This window comes from Sciurus carolinensis, chromosome 10 (genome assembly GCF_902686445.1).
Source record: "Sciurus carolinensis chromosome 10, mSciCar1.2, whole genome shotgun sequence".
NCBI lineage: Eukaryota > Metazoa > Chordata > Mammalia > Rodentia > Sciuridae > Sciurus > Sciurus carolinensis.
In genome coordinates, this window is record NC_062222.1 from 764,486 (window position 1) to 782,527 (window position 18,042).

The following is an 18,042-nucleotide window of genomic DNA, read 5'->3' on the forward strand; positions in this document are numbered from 1 at the left end:
CGGGCTAGGCTTGTAGAATGAATATGGAAGAATTCCCTCCTCTTCTTTTTTTTAAAATCAGCACTTTTGGGGGTTCCACCTCTCGTGTGGTCTTGCAGCCACCCCGCAGAGATTAGCCCAGGTGGCAGCCTGACTTAGCCCTAAGCCTGAGCCACTGCAAGCCGCACTTCCCCCAGCCAGCCGGAGCCTCCCTCCCGCCTGCCACCCGGGCTGCCCTTCACTGGCGCCCCCAGGGCTCCATGCTTGTTGCCACCACTACTCCGAACAGCTCTCTGCGGCTCCAGGGGCACCCCGCCTTGGCCTGTCCTCTGCTGGCGGCTCCGGTCCCTCCGGTGCACCCACTCTGACCTGCACTGTCTCTCTCAAAGGCCTCTGTGAACATCCTTTAAGGGAAGGTCTGCTGGTGACACTTCAGCTTTTCATTCCTCCTTCATTTTTTTGGAGGATAATTTTGCTAGCCATAAATTCTCGGACGGTGGCTTTTTCTTTTAACATGTTGAAGAGCTCACTCCTGTGTTATTATGAAAATGCATCTGGCCCTCTTCCCTGTTTCTGGGCACACAGCTCTTAGTACCTCGGAATCTTAAATGCCCCTGTGTGAACTAATGCTCGTGCTACCAGGCAGCCTCCAGATGGGGGCAGACGGCCAGGGGAGCCAAGCACAGGATTAGGGCGCAGAATCTCCTATTCCAACCGAGTGGGCCCGGGTGGGGAGGGGCTGAAGACCGAGTTGATCACCAGTGTCCAGTGAGGGTATCGACCATGCCTGTGCAGGAAGCCTCCATAAACCCAGGACAGGCCTCCGAGCCTCCCAGGTTGGGGAGAGGGTACGGGTTTCTGGAGAGCGTGGCCCTGGGGACAGAGCCACACCCTCCCCATCCCCTGCTCTGTGTGTCTCCTCCTGTGCTCTCCAGCTGCTCTCTCTGTTTCCTCTGCAGCAAGCCAGGAGGGTGAAAGTGCTCCCCAGAGTCCTGGAGCAGCCTAGTGAAGCAGCTGGTCCCAGGCAGGGGCGGGGAACTCCGGAGAGGGCACCAGAGGAGGCTGGAGCTGGCCATTGCCCCCCTCAGGCCACCTGACCAAGCCAGGGAGCGCATTCTGGGAACTGCTTCACAGCAGCTAAGTTCCCCTCCCACTCTCCGAAATACCCGAGGATTTCCTGTGATCTTCATCAGAACTGCTGGAAAAGGGTCCCCTCTGAGGCCGGCCCTCGGGAGTCCTTGTTCCACGCATGGAAATCCACGCTGCTGCCCGGTCAGCTGCTCCTCCACGGCCCCCATGACCCTCTGCCTGCCCCTGGCTTCACGGTGGTGGCTGCCCCGACCTTGAGTCTCAGATGGAGCCAGTCTGTGGCGTGGTTGGCAGCTTTTGTCCCCCGAGTGAGCAGCGTGGATCCCGGGCCCTTGGCATCCGGGGAGCACCCTGCGGTGGGCTGGGAGGTCCAGAGCTCCGCCACATGACGCCCTCCTCTCCAGCCTGGGCTCCCCAACCTGGCCCCCTCCTTCCGCTTTGCTGGGTCCAGTCCGGGGCCTCCTCTGGTTCCCTGTGCTTTGCTGGTCTGTCTCCCGGCTCTACCCCTCCAGGAAGACGGAGGGGCGGCCCAGTCTGCTTCTGCGAGTGCTGCCCAGCACCGGAGCAGCCGCAGAGCGGTCCTGCTCCTGCTCAGAGCGTGCACACGGCCACCCCGCCTCTGCGGCCCCTGGAGTGACCCCAGTGCAGGCTTCCAGCCGAGGACTGTACGCTGGCCCAGCTGGTCCTGGGCTGCTCTGACCAGGTGGTTCCTGCTCCCTGTAGTGTCCCCCGAGGTTCTGGCCTGAACTTGGGGAATTCATGCTTTATGGGTTTGACCTTTCCCCTCGGTGTTTGGTTCCTACTGTCGTTTCACAGGAAGATGGCCTCGATCTTACCTTCCGGGTATTCCACAAAACTCTTAAATTCCAGTAACAATAATTAAAAATTCCAAGACATCTTTCCCGTAATGGGTCCTTCATGACGTTTTTGTCTTAAAAATGCAACGTCTCCTAGGTCTTTTCATCCTCTAGTGAGATGCTCTGCCTGTGTGGGCTTTATACTGCCTCCTGCTCTGCCCGTCCTGACCCCCACTCCCTGCTGAGGGTCCTTGAGGTGGCCTCTCCTGCTCTGCCCGTCCTGACCCCCACTCCCTGCTGAGGGTCCTTGAGGTGGCCTCTCCTGCCCTGCCTGTCCTGACCCCCGCTCCCTGCTGAGGTGTTGTGCCCAAAGGCTCGAGACCCCACAAGGACCACCAGAGACCACGATCAATGCAAGCAGCAAAGAGTCATTTATTAGCAAGTTCGAACCCGGTCCTCTGCGTCCTTAACCAGTGACGCTAAGAGAGGCCCCAAGCCCTTGTCAGCAGGGTTTTTATAATCAAAGGCAAGCAGTTTTGCAGTGTTCTTTTAATTGGTTAACATTTGAACAGCTAAACCTCCTCTGGTTGGGTCCGGCCAATCTATTTGATTTTCATTGGGTCCTGCCAGAACTGAACAGTCCTAGTGGAAGAAGGGAGGAGGGAAGGGGTGAACTATGTAGGAGATGAGTCGGGGCTAAGCCCCACTCCCGTCCTTGACGGACAAGGTCTCCAGGCAACCGCACATTCCTCGGACAAATATCTCTTAACAACCTTGGTAAGCACAGGGGCCCAGCAGTCCTGTTTGTCCTTGAGACAGTTAGCAGCACAGATACCACCCTGCTCTCAACATCCCCCCTTTCCAAGAACATTTAGAGAGCCAATCTTGGGTCTCTATTGTTCTAATTCTTGCTGCTTAATGGGCTGATATTGGCTGAAGTTGGTGGCTCCAAAAACTGGAGCTACAGCTATGGTTATGGCCAGAACAAAAGAACAAATCAAAAGCAAGAACATAGTCACAGTCTATGGCGGCAAGGCTTGATCTTTAGCGGGTTGTCCTTAGACCTGTCCACTCTCCAGGCAGAGTCGTCTAGGGCAGGAAGCACGATGTCGGAAAGGGGTTCAGTCAACTTGGCGTGGGTGTGATGAATCCAGGAGGCAACGCCGTCGACTTTGAGAGCGGTGGGTGTAGTCAAAATGACCATGTAGGGGCCCTTCCACCGTGGTTCCAAGTTGCTCTGTCGATGTCGCTTCACTAGGACCCAATCACCCGGGTGGAAGTTGTGAGGAACAGGAGGTGGGCCTGACTCGTACAGACTTTTGAGCTTAGGCCAGACTTCTCTGTGGGCCCTCTGCAGGGCCTGGAGGGAAGATAAAAGTTCAAAATCATCTACATTTTTTTCTTTCAGTCAGATCAGGGAGTATTGGAGGCGGGGTCCCAAACATGATTTTATAAGGGGTGAGTCCCATCTTATAGGGAGAATTATGCACCCGATATAGGGCATAGGGAAGGAGAGTCACCCAGTTACCGCCAGTCTCCAGGGTTAATTTGGTTAAGGTCTCTTTTAAAGTTCTGTTCATTCTCTCTACCTGTCCTGAGCTTTGGGGTCGATAAGCACAATGCAGTTTCCAATTTGCCCCAAGTACTGAAGCCAGCCCCTGACTTACCTGTGAAGTAAATGCTGGCCCGTTGTCAGACCCTATCATCACAGGAAATCCTTACCTTGGCAGGAGGTCCTCTAAAATCTTTTTAGCCACTATCTGCGCCGTTTCCCGCTTGGTGGAGAATGCTTCAACCCATCCTGAAAAAGTATCTACAAAAACTAATAGACATTTATACCCATACCTTCCAGGTTTTACTTCAGTGAAATCAACTTCCCAATATGCCCTTGGTCTATCCCCCCTTAATCTATTTCCTGATTCCCACTTGCTATATCCTGCATTTGTTAACTTACAAACTCTGCAACTTTTGACAATCTGTTCTATCTTATTTTGCACACCTTTAATTCTAATTCCTGCTTGCAGCATCAAGTCCTGTAATTTTCTTGTCCCCATGTGGGTGGACTGGTGGAGCCTGCGCAACACTTTCTGCCCCATCAGTTCTGGAAGTATCATCCAGTTTTCAGAGTCTTTCCCCAATCCATCTAAGCATTGGGCTAGTGGTTGCTGGCGAATCCATGATAAGTCCTCTTCCGTGTAGGTTGGGTCTTTTGGGAGGGTTCGTGAGCCAGAATCTGGGAGTTGAGCAACCGTGATCAAGTCTCTCTGGAGGGCTACTTCACGTGCCACCTTGTCTGCTAAGCAGTGCAGTTGCCCCTGGATACTGGATCAGATGGTTTTTGATGCCCAGGGAAATGTACGATAGCCAATTTCTTGGGTAACCAGAGGGCGTCTATCAGGGACACAATTTCTTCCTTGTTTTTAATAGATTTCCCCTCTGTGGTTAGCATTCCCCTTTCCCTGTAAATAGCCCCATGAATATGGGCAGTTGCAAAGGCATAACGACTGTCCATGTATACAGTCAAATTTTTTTTTTTGTCTTTTCCCATCGTTAGAGCCTTAGTCATGGCTATCAGTTCTGCCTTCTGGGCAGAGGTGCCTATTGGTAGAGGCTCAGCCCAAATTACCTCTGTCTCAGTCACTACTGCTGCACCCGCATACCTTTGACCCTGATGTAGAAAGCTGCTCCCATCTGTGAACCATACTGCATCTACATCAAGCAGCGGATGATCTTGCAGGTCTTCTTTAAGCCCATGAACCTGGGCTAGGATTTCCGAGCAGTCATGTATGGGTGTGTCCAGGTCAGGGTCAGGAAGCAGTGCAGCAGGGTTGAGGGCTGAGGGTGCCTAAGTCCTCATGTAGAGCTTCGTCCAACAAGGTGGGAGAATTTTGAATCCCTGCGGCAATCTCGTCCAGGTAAGTTGTCCATTGATACCCTCATCAATGTCTGTCCATTTAAAGGCAAATAGCTCTTGGCTCTTTGGAGCTAGAGGCAAGCTGAAAAAGGCATCTTTTAAATCCAGCACCGTATACCATTGTCTGTAAGGAGGAAGTACACTGATTCCGACCCAGATCATGCACTCTGGAGTTCCCAAGTTGTGGTCGATTATTCGGGAGTCTGTTTCCTTCTTTTTCTGCTCTCCCTCCCTGCACTGCTACTGCTAATGCTTTGGTTATTTCCCTAGTAGCCCTAAGCTGCTTTTCCTCTGGTGCATCTCTGTTATTGAATACCCGCTGGGCTATTCTCATTAAGTCTTGAATACTTTTCCCTTCTAAATCCTCTATTTTTTGTAACTTACGCCTTATGTCCGGTGCTGCCTGGTTAACAAAGCTCGTTACTACTGCTGCCTGATTCTCTGGGGACTCTGGATTCATAGGAGTATTACCGTCTAAATGCCTCCATTAATCTTTCTAAATAAGCTGAGGGTGATTCCCGTTTTTCTTGCATGACTGAATACACTTTGGCCAAATTAGTGGGTTTACGAGCTGCTGCCCGGAGACCCCCCATTAGAGTCTGGCGATAAACCCGGAGTCTCTCCCTACCTTCAGCCGTATTGTAGTCCCATAATCTCGCGGAGGCCTGGACAAGGGGAAAGAAGCATTAATTAAGTCAGGGTTTACAGTAGGTTGTCCATCGTCTCCGGGGACCAACTTTCTGGCCTCTATCTGGATTCTTTCACGTTCCTCGGTTGTGAACAGAATCCGGAGTAGCTGCTGACAGTCATCCCAAGTAGGTTGATGAGTGAACATGACACTATCTAAAAGGGAAATCAAGTCTTTAGGGTTGTCGGAAAACTTAGCATTTTGATTTTTTCGATTATATAAATCACTTGTAGAGAAGGGCCAATATTGAAGCCGGGGATTGCCAGCATTGTCTGGCGGCCCAGTTTCTCGGAGTGGCAGAGCAATTGTGGAATCTGGAGTTTCTGGTTGGGAGGGGCCGGCTGCCTGCTGGGCTCAGCTCCGAGTTCACCTTGCCAGCCCTCCCGAGCCAGTTCTTTCTTCCTCATTTCCGGCTGCAGCCGCTTCTCTCTGTTCTGCAGCCTGCAGTCCTGGGTCCTGAGGAGGAATAGGGGCTTGCATATAAGGAGGGAGGTTAACAAGAAGGGGGTCTGGATCTTCCTCCGGGAGAATAGGGTGGGGAGCTGTGGGCTTTAACTTTAATGTCCATAACTTTACAGTCATTTACTCTTGTATTAAAGTACTACCACATACTATCTGTTTTGAAGGTGATGGCCTATTATCACAAGTTACCTAGGTTGTATGTTCTGGAAGCAGCTACTTCTGCAAAATACTAACAGGCACAGTTTTACACAGTGAAATTAGCAAGAGTAAAAACATATTTAGCTTGTATAATAGTTATCTTGAATTTTGGCTGAGTTCTACATTATATACCCTGTTTGAGATCACAGTAATCTTTACAACAAACATCAAACTTTTGAGCACAACTTTAAATGAGTTAAAGCTTGACTTACTTTGGAGTCATTCTAACATGTAGCAGGGTGAGGCAGAGCCTTATCTCAGGTAAGGCAGGGCTCTTCACAAGTCTTAAGTAAAATGTTCTAATCCTAAAACTAATTTTTGTCCCTTTTGCCATGACCAGCATGACCAAATTTTTAAGTTCAGTGGGTCAAAGGAGTATTAGAAATAAAGGTTTATAAACACCGATTTTGAAGATTAAGCTGAGATCAGATGGAGCTCTGTTCTCTGATGGAAATGCAGATCTAAAGAGTTATGTTAGCAACATTTATACATGTCTTATTATTAGGTTAAAGGCTATGTAAGCATTATTCTTTGTTTTCAGGAGAGTTACAGAGACTAGAACATCTACATAACTTTTTCCCAAAACTGCAAAGTGCAATGTTAGGAACCCCGTGTAGCTCTCAAAGAAGTCCACTGTCCAAAGTTACTGTAAGGTGGGCAGGAACTAGAGAAGGGAACTGATGAAACACTGGTTATCTAGCAAAACAATTTTTTTCTGCCCAAGAACTGTGTGCCTGAGATCAATGTAAGAGCTGATAGGACTCCTGTACAGAGCCTCCCCAGGGAGGTTACTGCCACAGCAGTTAGGCATCTTGTGCTCCTACACAGGAACACTCCCAGGTACCAGACATGCTACAGTCATGAAGTCAGGGACCCCAATCTCAGTCATTGTTGTCCCATTTTTGCTATTGTACATTATACTTTTTCTTAAATGTCATTTTAAGAAGTTTACATATATTGATTTCTGAGTCCCTATGAATATTAGTTAACACAGTCTAACATTATATCCAGAACAGGAATCAATCAAAGAAAGGCTGAGAGAGCTTTTAACTTTTTTTTTGTGTAGCAATATGTTTTTACCTTTTACAATGTGAACCGTTAAACAAATCAGGCTGTCACTAACTCTTAGATATACATTTACATTTAAATTTTTATCTCAGTGAAATAAGTAACCAATTTTACATATACCTTACTGATAATATGTCCCATAATAGAACATTAAATGATAGAAATAAATCCCCAATAAAATGTACTCTTTAAGTTTAATATTACCAGTACAGACAAGTTTATTCTAGAGAATAGCAGCTTGACAAATTTCCTGCTTAAAAAAACTTGTATACCTGGAAAATATGAATACATTTAATATACAAGGAGTGACCATTTTACGATTACCTTGACACTTTAATCTTACTAAATTTAGTTTTTAAAGAAAAATTTAGACTCTGTAACATAGTACAATACTCTTAACAGTTGTTTAACCATAATTGTATAAACCCCAATTTTTAAGACTAATTGTTTTAAAGAATAAAACTTAATAGACACAAAGTTAAGAGTAAATTAGTGTTTCTAAGAAATCCTTGTTTTTTTACCATGTCATTTTACCATATAGATTAAACTTTGGCTTATATCAGAACATTAGTATTTCACCTTAAGAAACACCTTAAATAGCTTTAGCTGTCTCACATACACACAACCAACTTAGTTACACACAGACTTGTTGAAACTTGCCCTTTACTTACACACAGACTTTCTTAGCACTTACTTAGACCCTCATGTGTTCCATCACACAGGCACTTTCTTACCCAGAAACATTTTTTTTCTTTTTATTAAATATATTTTTAAACCCAGAACCTTTTATTTTTCTCTTTCCTATCTGTTGACCCCTTTTTGTCCACATTCTGAAACAACTCTTATGAAATTTTTGAATTTAGACAAATTACTCCGATTTAACAAGATAAAATACTTTGTGGTTTATAGTACTCTAATTGAAACACAGTGAAAGGGGAGATGGTAGCTCTAAATCCAAATCTAAGAGCTCCTTGAAGCTTAGCAGAACTGGAGGGGGAGCAGGGGGAAGTGGTAAGGGAGCAGATGGAACACTCACCCTCCGAGTTGAGGTTTTATCTGTTAGAACATAACTTTTAATAACCTTGTTTTTAGTAATGACACAAAGCAATTTTAAACTCTTTTTAATTTACCAACTTATGAAAACACCAATAATGTTTAAGTATGTTACCCCATGTAATTTAAGGAGTTAAAAGTACTTGATGTTATTTAACAATGAACATTTTAACTTTGCAAATTAATCAGATGTCACCAACAAACACATTTGAGTAATCCCATACATGTTAACTCTAATTCACTTATTCTGTAAAAACCAAGATATCAGACAAGTGTCCTGAACAGTATTTGCTGTCTCTTTCCTGTTGAAGAAAAGTCCTAGAAACAATTGATATTAGACATTGTTTAACATCAACATTTCATTAGTTTGACCACCTGGAGACTTGCAAGTTATTTCTAAAGATATTTTACTTTTATTAGTTTACCCAATTTAAATTGAACCTTTTTAAATCACGTGAATAAAAGTATTTGGATCCATTTTTAAATTTTAATTTTAGGAGCGCTCAGTTTTGATACAGACAAAACATGATATTAGCACGACATACAAATAATACAAAATCAAAGGCCTTGTAACTTTATAGGTGAATCTCCATTGCAATGTAACAGATGTTCAAAAACTCTAGTTGAATAAAAATAGAACTGATAAAAAAAAATCATTAACCTAGGTATGCAGGATCAAAATTATGAGCTCAAAAATACAGCATTAGAGAAAAAAACAAAACAAAACAAGAATCCTAGAGAATGAGTTAGTTCTGTGTAGCGGCCCAGGAGTTTAAAACGAACACCTTTTTTTTTTTTTTTTTTTTTTTTTTTTTTATCTTCAGGTTACTCCCCTTTCCCGCTGAGACTGCTGCAGCCTACATTCCAATGCAGGCTTCAGCAAGGCCAGGCAGGGGGGAGGGAGGATCACCCAGGACTCTTTTAACCCTTTTTTTTCTGGTTGAGAAATCAGGTTAGGTTTGAATGCAGAAAATCACAAAACATTATTTCTTACTATTTTTGAGGAATGGAGCTGCTGAGCTCTCTGCCTAGGGGGATTGGAGTAAATAAATCTCTCAGGAACAAGGAGAAGGACTGAAAAGTACCCTGCAATGAGTATCCCTAAGCCTAAGATTGGATTAACACAATGAAGAATTTAATAGAAGGCAAGAGTAAAGACCATATAGTACAATACACAAACAGACAGACACATAGCATGCTAAATCAAAAATTGGCTAGCTGGTACTTTGTCAACAAAAAAAACCAATTTCCAATTATATCAAGGAGTTGCCCAGGCGCAACACAATGCCCAAATGGGACAAAGAGTTAACCAGATGTGACAAGTCACCCGAATGCAGCACAGAAGCTGCCCAGATGCTGTGCAAAAGCTGCCCAGATGTGAGAGTCACCCAAATGCAACAGAATTACCCAGATGCAGTGCAAAATCTGCTCAGATGCAGCGCAAAATCTGCTCAGATGTGACAAAGTCACCAGATGCGATGAATCGCCAGAATGCAGCACAAACTGCTCAGATGTGACAAAAGTCACCAGATGCGACGAATCGCCAGAATGCAGCACAAACTGCTCAGATGTGACAAAAGTCACCAGATGCGACGAATCGCCAGAATGCAGCACAAACTGCTCAGATGTGACAAAAGTCACCAGATGCGACGAATCGCCAGAATGCAGCACAAACTGCTCAGATGTGACAAAAGTCACCAGATGCGACGAATCGCCAGAATGCAGCACAAACTGCTCAGATGTGACAAAAGTCACCAGATGCGACAAGTCGCCCGACGGGTCGAGGGGACGTCTCCCGAGACCCTGCTGGGGTCCGATAGTGCGTCCACCAGGACTATGCCAGCCCAGAACCAGAACCTGCAGGCAATTCAGACCAGAAAACACACGGCAATGCCTTACTCACCGGCTGAAGGTGTCACTTATGACTCTATGATCAGGTGTCTGGGTGGGCTTGGGGATCCCGGACGAGCCCCCATACGTTGTGCCCAAAGGCTCGAGACCCCACAAGGACCACCAGAGACCACGATCAATGCAAGCAGCAAAGAGTCATTTATTAGCAAGTTCGAACCCGGTCCTCTGCGTCCTTAACCAGTGACGCTAAGAGAGGCCCCAAGCCCTTGTCAGCAGGGTTTTTATAATCAAAGGCAAGCAGTTTTGCAGTGTTCTTTTAATTGGTTAACATTTGAACAGTTAAACCTCCTCTGGTTGGGTCCGGCCAATCTATTTGATTTTCATTGGGTCCTGCCAGAACTGAACAGTCCTAGTGGAAGAAGGGAGGAGGGAAGGGGTGAACTAGGTAGGAGATGAGTCGGGGCTAAGCCCCACTCCCGTCCTTGACGGATAAGGTCTCCAGGCAACTGCACATTCCTCGGACAAATATCTCTTAACAACCTTGGTAAGCACAGGGGCCCAGCAGTCCTGTTTGTCCTTGAGACAGTTAGCAGCACAGATACCACCCTGCTCTCAACAGAGGGTCCTTGAGGTGGCCTCTCCTGCCCTGCCCGTCCTGACGCCCACTCCCTGCTGAGGGTCCTTGAGGTGGCCTCTCCTTCCCTGCCCGTCCTGACGCCCACTCCCTGCTGAGGGTCCTTGAGGTGGCCTCTCCTGCTCTGCCCGTCCTGACGCCCACTCCCTGCTGTGGCTTTTCACATATGTGGAGCTGGCGGGTGGTCTGTCGTGTGGCTTGTCAGGAGCTGTGCTGGTGGGTCTTCTCTCATGAGTCTGTCCACACAGGGACGTGGCTTTGGGGTACCTGGGCCTTTGTCTGAATGTGGGAGTGAAAGACCTCATCTGTCTGGTGGCGCCCCACGCTGAGCCCTGTGCACACCAGGTTCCTGTCCTTCCTCCCACATCCAAGGGACCTAGGGCTTCCAGGAGGCTGTGCAGGCGTCTGGCGACAGCTGCTCAGCAGCAGCTGGGGTGAATGTCCAACGACTCCTCCTCCTGGCCCTGCTGGGTCCAGGCCTGCAGAACTCACCTTCTCCTGGCAGCGCGTGGCTCCTGGACCACATGGTGCCAGTCACAGGTAATGGCAGGTCTTGCATTACTGGGCATCTCGGAGCTGACTCAGTCACAGCTCCGTAAGAGGAAACTGCTGCCCTCTGCGGAGGGCCTGGCTCATCCCCAGCTCCTGGAAGTCTCAAGATCTGGAGGAAGCACAGCACCACCAAAGGAGCAAAGCAAGTTCACGCTCGACCAACGAGACGGACATCTGCGGACGACCAGAAAAAGAATCCAAAGGAGTCATCAGATAGCTCAGCGAACCATGGCAGAACACAGGTAACCATAAAAGAGATCTTGGGAAACAATATGAGAAGAAAGACTTTCAATAGAGATACAAACCATAAAAAGGAACACGACCAATATTATCTATCATATGATGATAAAGGATTGATTTATCAAGAGGATGTGACAATGCATACAGATGTTGACAGACTGACGGGAGAACTAGACAGTCATGCAGTAAGGGTGGGAGACCCTAATACCTCTCTTCAAAGCTTCACGGATCATCCAGACAAGATCAATAAGGACACAGTGGCCTTGAGTCACTCTATGCACCAGACAGACTTAACAGACCTGTTCAGACTCATCCACAGCAGTCAGAAGCACTTTCTGCTCAGGGGCACAGCACATGTTGGGCCACAAACCAACTCTTAACAAATTTAAGGTGGCAATTATATCCATTATCTTTTCTACCCCCTATGGGATGAAACTTGATATTAGTGACAGGAAGAATTTCAAACAATTCAGATGTATGAAATTAAATAACACACTCCTGAACAACCAATGGATCAAAGAGGAAATTAAAAGGGAAACTTAAAAATATCTTAAGACAAAAAACAATGGCAAAACATGCCAAAACTTGTGTCATGCAGTAAAGTTCTAAGAAGGAAGTTATAGCAATACATACCTACATTAAGGTAAAGAACAGATCTCAAACAAAACCCTGACACACTGCTCAAGGAACTAGAGAAAGGAAAACTAAGCCCCAGATTAGCATAAATAAACAAAATAGAGAAAGGAAGGAAGGGAGGGAGGGAGGGAGGGAGGAAGGAGGAAGGAAGGAAAGAAAGAAAGAACAAAAGAAAAGGAAGGAAGGAAGGAAGGAAGGAAAGGAAGAAAAGGAAGGAAGGAAGGAAGAAAGGAAGGAACAGAGGGAGAGAGGGAGGGAGGAAAGAGAGAGGGGAGGAAGGAAGGAGGAATGAAGGAAAGAAAGAACAAAAGAAAATGAAGGAAGGAAGGGAGGAAGGAAAGAAAGGAAGGAAGGAAGAAAGGAAGGAGGGAGGGAGGGAGGAAGGAAGGAGACAGAGAGGGAGGGAGGGAGGAAGGAAGGAGAGAAAGAGGGAGGGAGGAAGGAGAGAGGGGAGGAAGGAAGGAGGAACAAAGGAAAGAAAAAAAGAACCAAAAAAAGGAAGGAAGGAAGGAAAGAAAGAAAGAAAGGAAGGAAGGAAGAAAGGAGAGAAATGAAGGAAGGAAGAAAGAAAGGAAGGAAAGGAGGGAGAGAGGGAGGAAGGAAGGAGAGAGAGAGGGAGGGAGGAAGGGAGGAAGGAGAGAGGGGGAGGAAGGAAGGAGGAACAAAGGAAGGAAGGAAGAAAAGGAAGGAAGGAAGGAAAGGAGGGAGGGAGGAAGGAAGGAAGGAGAGAGGGAGGGAGGAAGAAAAAAGGAAGGAAGAAAAGATAGAAAGGAAGGAAGGAAGGAAGAATAAAAGAAAGAAAGAAAGAGAAAGAAAGAAAAGTAAGCCAGCCACCCAGGGTGGGGCTGAAGGAAGGCCAGGCAGGAGCGAGAAGTCTGGGCTTCTTTTGCCCGTTGTGTACTGTGTGTCTCCAAAAACTCGAAGAAGGGGTTTTGAATAAGGAAATCTCTCTCTTCGAGGAGATAGAAGCATTTAACTTTATTATGCAACGTTTAAGTGTTTTGAAGCATCACATGGTGCCCCATTTACATATATATTTAATGTTTGTGTTTTTATGTATTAGTTTAAAAGTAAATTTAATTTAAAAAGACTCAGCATACTTTTTTTTTAAGATAGACAAAATCGTCAACCATCTAGGTAGACTGACAGGAAAACAGAAGGTGCAAACCAATAAAATCAGAAATGACAGCGGGGACATTAGAAATAATGCCATGGAAGAAAAACTGAGATGTCCAGGAACAATTACAGGCTGACAGGGAAACCTGCTGGAGGTGGACAAGCCCCTAGGCACATACAACCTCCAGCCTTAATTACAAAGAGATAGCAGATGGGACAGACTAATAATGGAAAGCCCCAAATCAGAGAGGAGCCCGCAGCCCTGCGCTCCTGACCCCGCCCCGTGACGCGCCCTGTGACGCGCCCCTCGCCCTCCATGACACGCCCCTTCCCCCGCCCTCCATGACACGCCCCGCCCTCCATGACACGCCCCACGCCCTCCATGACACGCCCCTCGCCCTCCATGACACGCCCCTCGCCCTCCATGACACGCCCCGCCCTCCATGACACGCCCCTCGCCCTCCATGACACGCCCCTCGCCCTCCATGACACGCCCCGCCCTCCATGACACGCCCCACGCCCTCCATGACACGCCCCTCGCCCTCCATGACACGCCCCGCCCTCCATGACACGCCCCCGCCCTCCATGACACGCCCCTTCTCCCGCCCTCCATGACGCGCCCCGCCCTCCATGACACGCCCCTCCCCCCCGCCCTCCGTGACACGCCCCCCGCCCTCCGTGACACGCCCCCCCCTCGCGCTCCACCAGGCCGCCCAGGTCTGGAGGCCTGGCGTGCGCAGTTAGGTGAGAAGAAACAGGAGCCCCTAGACGGGAGGGAAGCAGAGAGCCTTTTCTGAGGGCCGAGACCAGATCCTACGCATGACCCCAGATCTTACATATGGTCAACCCCGAGGGGTCCCCGATGGTCTACATGGTGATGCTGCAGAAAGAAAAGAAAAGGTCCTTGGGATCTGTGTGGGTTAGCTTTTCATCACTGTGGCCAAACACCTGGCAAGAACAGTGTGGAGAAGGAGAGGTTCATTCTGGTTCGTGATTTCCAAGGTCCACCTGTGGTCAGCCAGCTGCACTGCTCTGGGCCCCAGGTGCGGGGAACAGCGTGGTGGAAGGTCATGGTGAGAATTGCCCTGCGGTCCATGACAGCCAGAAAGCAGAGGAGAGAAGCCTGGACAAGACGCCGACTCCCAAGGACACCCGGGGCCACCTCCTCCTCCATACCCACCTGTCTAGGTCGCCCTGCACCACGTCTGTCAGAGTCTGTCAGATCATCACTGCATCAGAGGGATGGATCCCCTGGTTAGGCTGAAGCTCTCCTGAGCTCATCACTTCATCTCTGATCGCTCCTGCGTCATCTCAGACAGGCACAGGATGAAACTCACCGCAGAGGTGAAGGACCTGAACACTGAGGTCACAGAACATAAGTGAAGGAAACGAACAGACACTGGGAAGTGCAGAGCAGTCTTAGGTCCCCGTGTTGGAGGACGCAACTCTGTTAAAACACCCACACCGACTAAGGATCTACAGATTCCCCAGTACCGTCAAAATAAAATCCACCTGGGCTCTTGAGTCTAAGCACCTTGGACCTGAAGAAAACTCGGGGTCACACTTGCTGATGACAAGCTGCAGTGCCGAGCCCTAGGACTCAGAATAGCGTGGTCCTGGCAGGAAACAGGCCGCGGGCCCGTGGGCAGAGCAGAGAGCAGAGTGAGCCCTCGGCCTGCTGGCTGGTCAGCAACGCCCTAGGAGACACAGGGAAGGGCGTTCTCCTCAGACACTGCAGGGAAACGGGCTGACTCCCATCTGTACCTCGTGCACAGATCCACCCCGCCTGGGCTGGCGCAGACCGCGGGAGGGAGACGGCAAGGGCCTGGGAGGTGGACGTGGCCGCAGCTCGGGAGGTGCCTGTGGCAGGGCCCCAGAGAAACCCTCCCATCTGTACCATCAACTTGCACTGATCAATCACAAGGAGAAAATGGGCCCACACGACCCAAAGCCACAAAACCAGGAGAAGCAGCAGGGAGACCTCCACACTGGCCTGGCAATCAGGCTGCGGATGTGATGCCAAGGCCACCACAGACCTAGGGGATGGCATCTGACCACAGAGCTTCGGCACGGCCAGGGAACCCCAGCAGGGCAGCAGGCAGCGAGGCCAGGACACATCTGGGACCACAGGTCGGGGAGGGCCAATGCCCCGCGTGGTAAGGGGTCCCAGAGCTCCACAGGGAGGACACGGCCCCTTGGGAAGCCCACCAGAGCGCCTGTGCAGACGTGTCTCCACAGCAGCCACAGCAGAGGCACTCGGCTCCCTGCATCGTCCTGGAAGCGCGAGTCAGAACCAGCGAGAGGGGACCATCTGTGAGGACCAGCCCCGTCAAAAGACAGACGTCAGCAGGGTTAGTGAGGTCCTGCAGAACCCCGGACCCCGTCTCTGGGTGGGCCACTGGTGCTGGAGACCACAGGGAGGCTCCCGGAAGTCCTGAAAACAGCAGCCCTGTGATCCTGCAGTCCTGCCTCGGCATGTGAGGGGTCCAAATAAAAACCCAGGAAAACCCAGCTCTCAGATCTACTGCAGCGTCGTGTCCCTGGGTGGGACTTGGAAACCACCTGGACTTTCACTGGCGGATGAGTGGACACAGCACACATGGGTGCACGCGTAAGGGAGTGTGGTTTATCCTCAGTGAGGAGGGAGCCCTGCCAGACCGGAGGGTGTCCTGCCGAGTGAAGCAAGTAGCCGCGATCCCAGGGACGCTGCACAAGCACCTGCACGGGAGAGACACCGCGGCAGTGGCTGGGAGCTGTGGGGGCACAGGAGGGAGCCATGAAAGGGCACCAAGTACCAGTCACCCAAAAAAGCAGAGCCACATGGCCCGAGCCCAGGGCAAGCCACCCAGTGGGTCTCAGGCTAAGTGTTCTTACCACAAAATGAGGACAGCAGGGTGGTAACGGGTGTGGGAACCGCTGGGCGGTGGATGCTCGTGTCCTTCGCGTCCTGACGTGGGCACTTTCCAGGGTGCTCTCTCATCCCGACTCACGGCGTGGTGCATAGGATAAGCACAGCCTCCCATCTGCCAACTGGGCCTCAGTGACGTGGCTTCTAGAAGCTGGGAGGACCTGTCCAGCGTGTCCTCCAGTGGACCCTTTTCCCACCCCTGCGGCAGGGAGGCGGGATGCTGTGGCAGCAGGATGGCTTGAGCCCGGGAGTCTGAGGCCCCTGGGCAGCGTGGCAGAAGAGACGCGTGCAGGGAAGCAGGACCCGGATCCAGAGTGGTGGCTGGATGCGCAGGGCCTCCTGGGCAGGCCCTCCCCTGGGCTCGAGCAGTGCTGCCTGGACTGACCAGCACCGGGGCTGGGGCACCTGGAGCAAGGAACGGGGCAGGGGGAGCAGCTCCTCCTCCTCCCAGGGTGCCAGTGAGGAGCCCTGCACTGGGGAGGAGCTGCATGCCCGCCCTGCGTCCGCCCTGGGCCTGACACTCTGCCCCTGCTCCAGGGCTGGGGTGGCAACACTCCTGGTTTGACTGGGGTTGACTGGGGTCTTCTCCACCTTTTCTTTGTTACTCTGTGGTCGGCTGGGGCAGTGGCACGGATCCAGCACTGCGCGGCTCCCTCTCCAGCATCCCCTCTCAACCAGGCACGTGGTGGAAAGCTCTAGCTTCTCTCTCTGAGTACTTGTAATAAAACAGGAGATGTGCTTCTTATTTAAGCCGACTAACTCTTCTGTGTGTCGATGGGGCTCAGAAGCAGCAGCATAGATGAACTATGGAGTCTGAGTGAATGGCAGTCTGGTGGGGCGACATGAACCACAACTTAGGACTCCCTGCTGTTTATTGCACGTGATAATCAGGCCTTCATCCTGCCTAGCGATCCCGCGGAGACTCCCATCTGCAGACCCATGGGAAAGTCTGCTGCTCTTCCCTCCAGAGCCCTTTGATGCCTGGTAGCTCCGCAGTGCGTAGGGTGAATGGCTTCCCTGGGGCTTGGGGAATCAAGGCATGGTGGTTTTAGGACCAGCAGTATAACTGGCAATATTTAGATCATAAATGGAAATGTCACTGCGCCCTGGAACTGTGTGCTTTGCAAACTTCAGCTTTCAGTTATTTATACCCTGCTTTGTTTTAAAAAGGATTTTAGGGAACATACAAAAATACAGAAAATAAAAGCACATAAATGAGGGGTGAAGGAAAGAGGAAACACTGGGGACACAGGAAGGAGGAAGGAGAGCAGAACAGACTTGCTGCAGGATGGTGTCCACTTCTAGAAGTGGGCTGGCCCTGGCGCAGAGCTTTCCTGCAGCCTGTGAGAGGAGGAAGCTGTAACCAGTGACAGGACTTGAGCGCTTTAAGATACAAACACGGCCGCTCCTCCGGACACCAGCACCATAACACTGGCCCTCAAGTACCAGGCACGTCCTCAGCAGCAGCTGGGAACTCCAGAGTCAGTGCCTGGACCCTCCCTTGACAGAGGTCAGTGGCATGCACCGAGGACCACCCGTCTGGACCTGCATAGCAGGAGCCGAGGGGCGGCCCAAGCCTGCCCCCTCCGGGCCTGCAGTGTTGAACTGTGCCCTCCCGGCAAAAGTGCATGTTTTAATTTTTAATAATTTCTTTAAGCTTAAACATGATATCTGTGTGTAGAAATTCAAGTAACATGAATACATAATGGAAGAAATCTCACCTTTACTCTTCAGGAGCATTCATTGTTAAAAATGTTCTAGAACACATCTCTGTGTGCACGCACATGCACCGTTGAGTTGGATTCTGCCGTTTCCAGTTCATCATTTTGAGTCCCCACAGGCTAGCCGAATGTCTGC

General features: G+C 49.7%; 1 protein-coding gene across 1 annotated transcript in view; it reads right to left on the reverse strand.

Annotated features, from left to right (window-relative positions):
- Window positions 1-2,759: 2,759 nt before the first annotated feature.
- Window positions 2,760-18,042, reverse strand: part of LOC124994892 (mitotic spindle assembly checkpoint protein MAD2A-like) — a 75,943-nt gene continuing 60,660 nt past the window's right edge. The window contains exon 4 of the mRNA XM_047567196.1: window positions 2,760-3,225. Coding sequence (XP_047423152.1) covers window positions 3,120-3,225 — 106 coding nt within the window. The 3' untranslated portion in view covers window positions 2,760-3,119. The remainder of the gene's footprint in view (window positions 3,226-18,042) is intronic.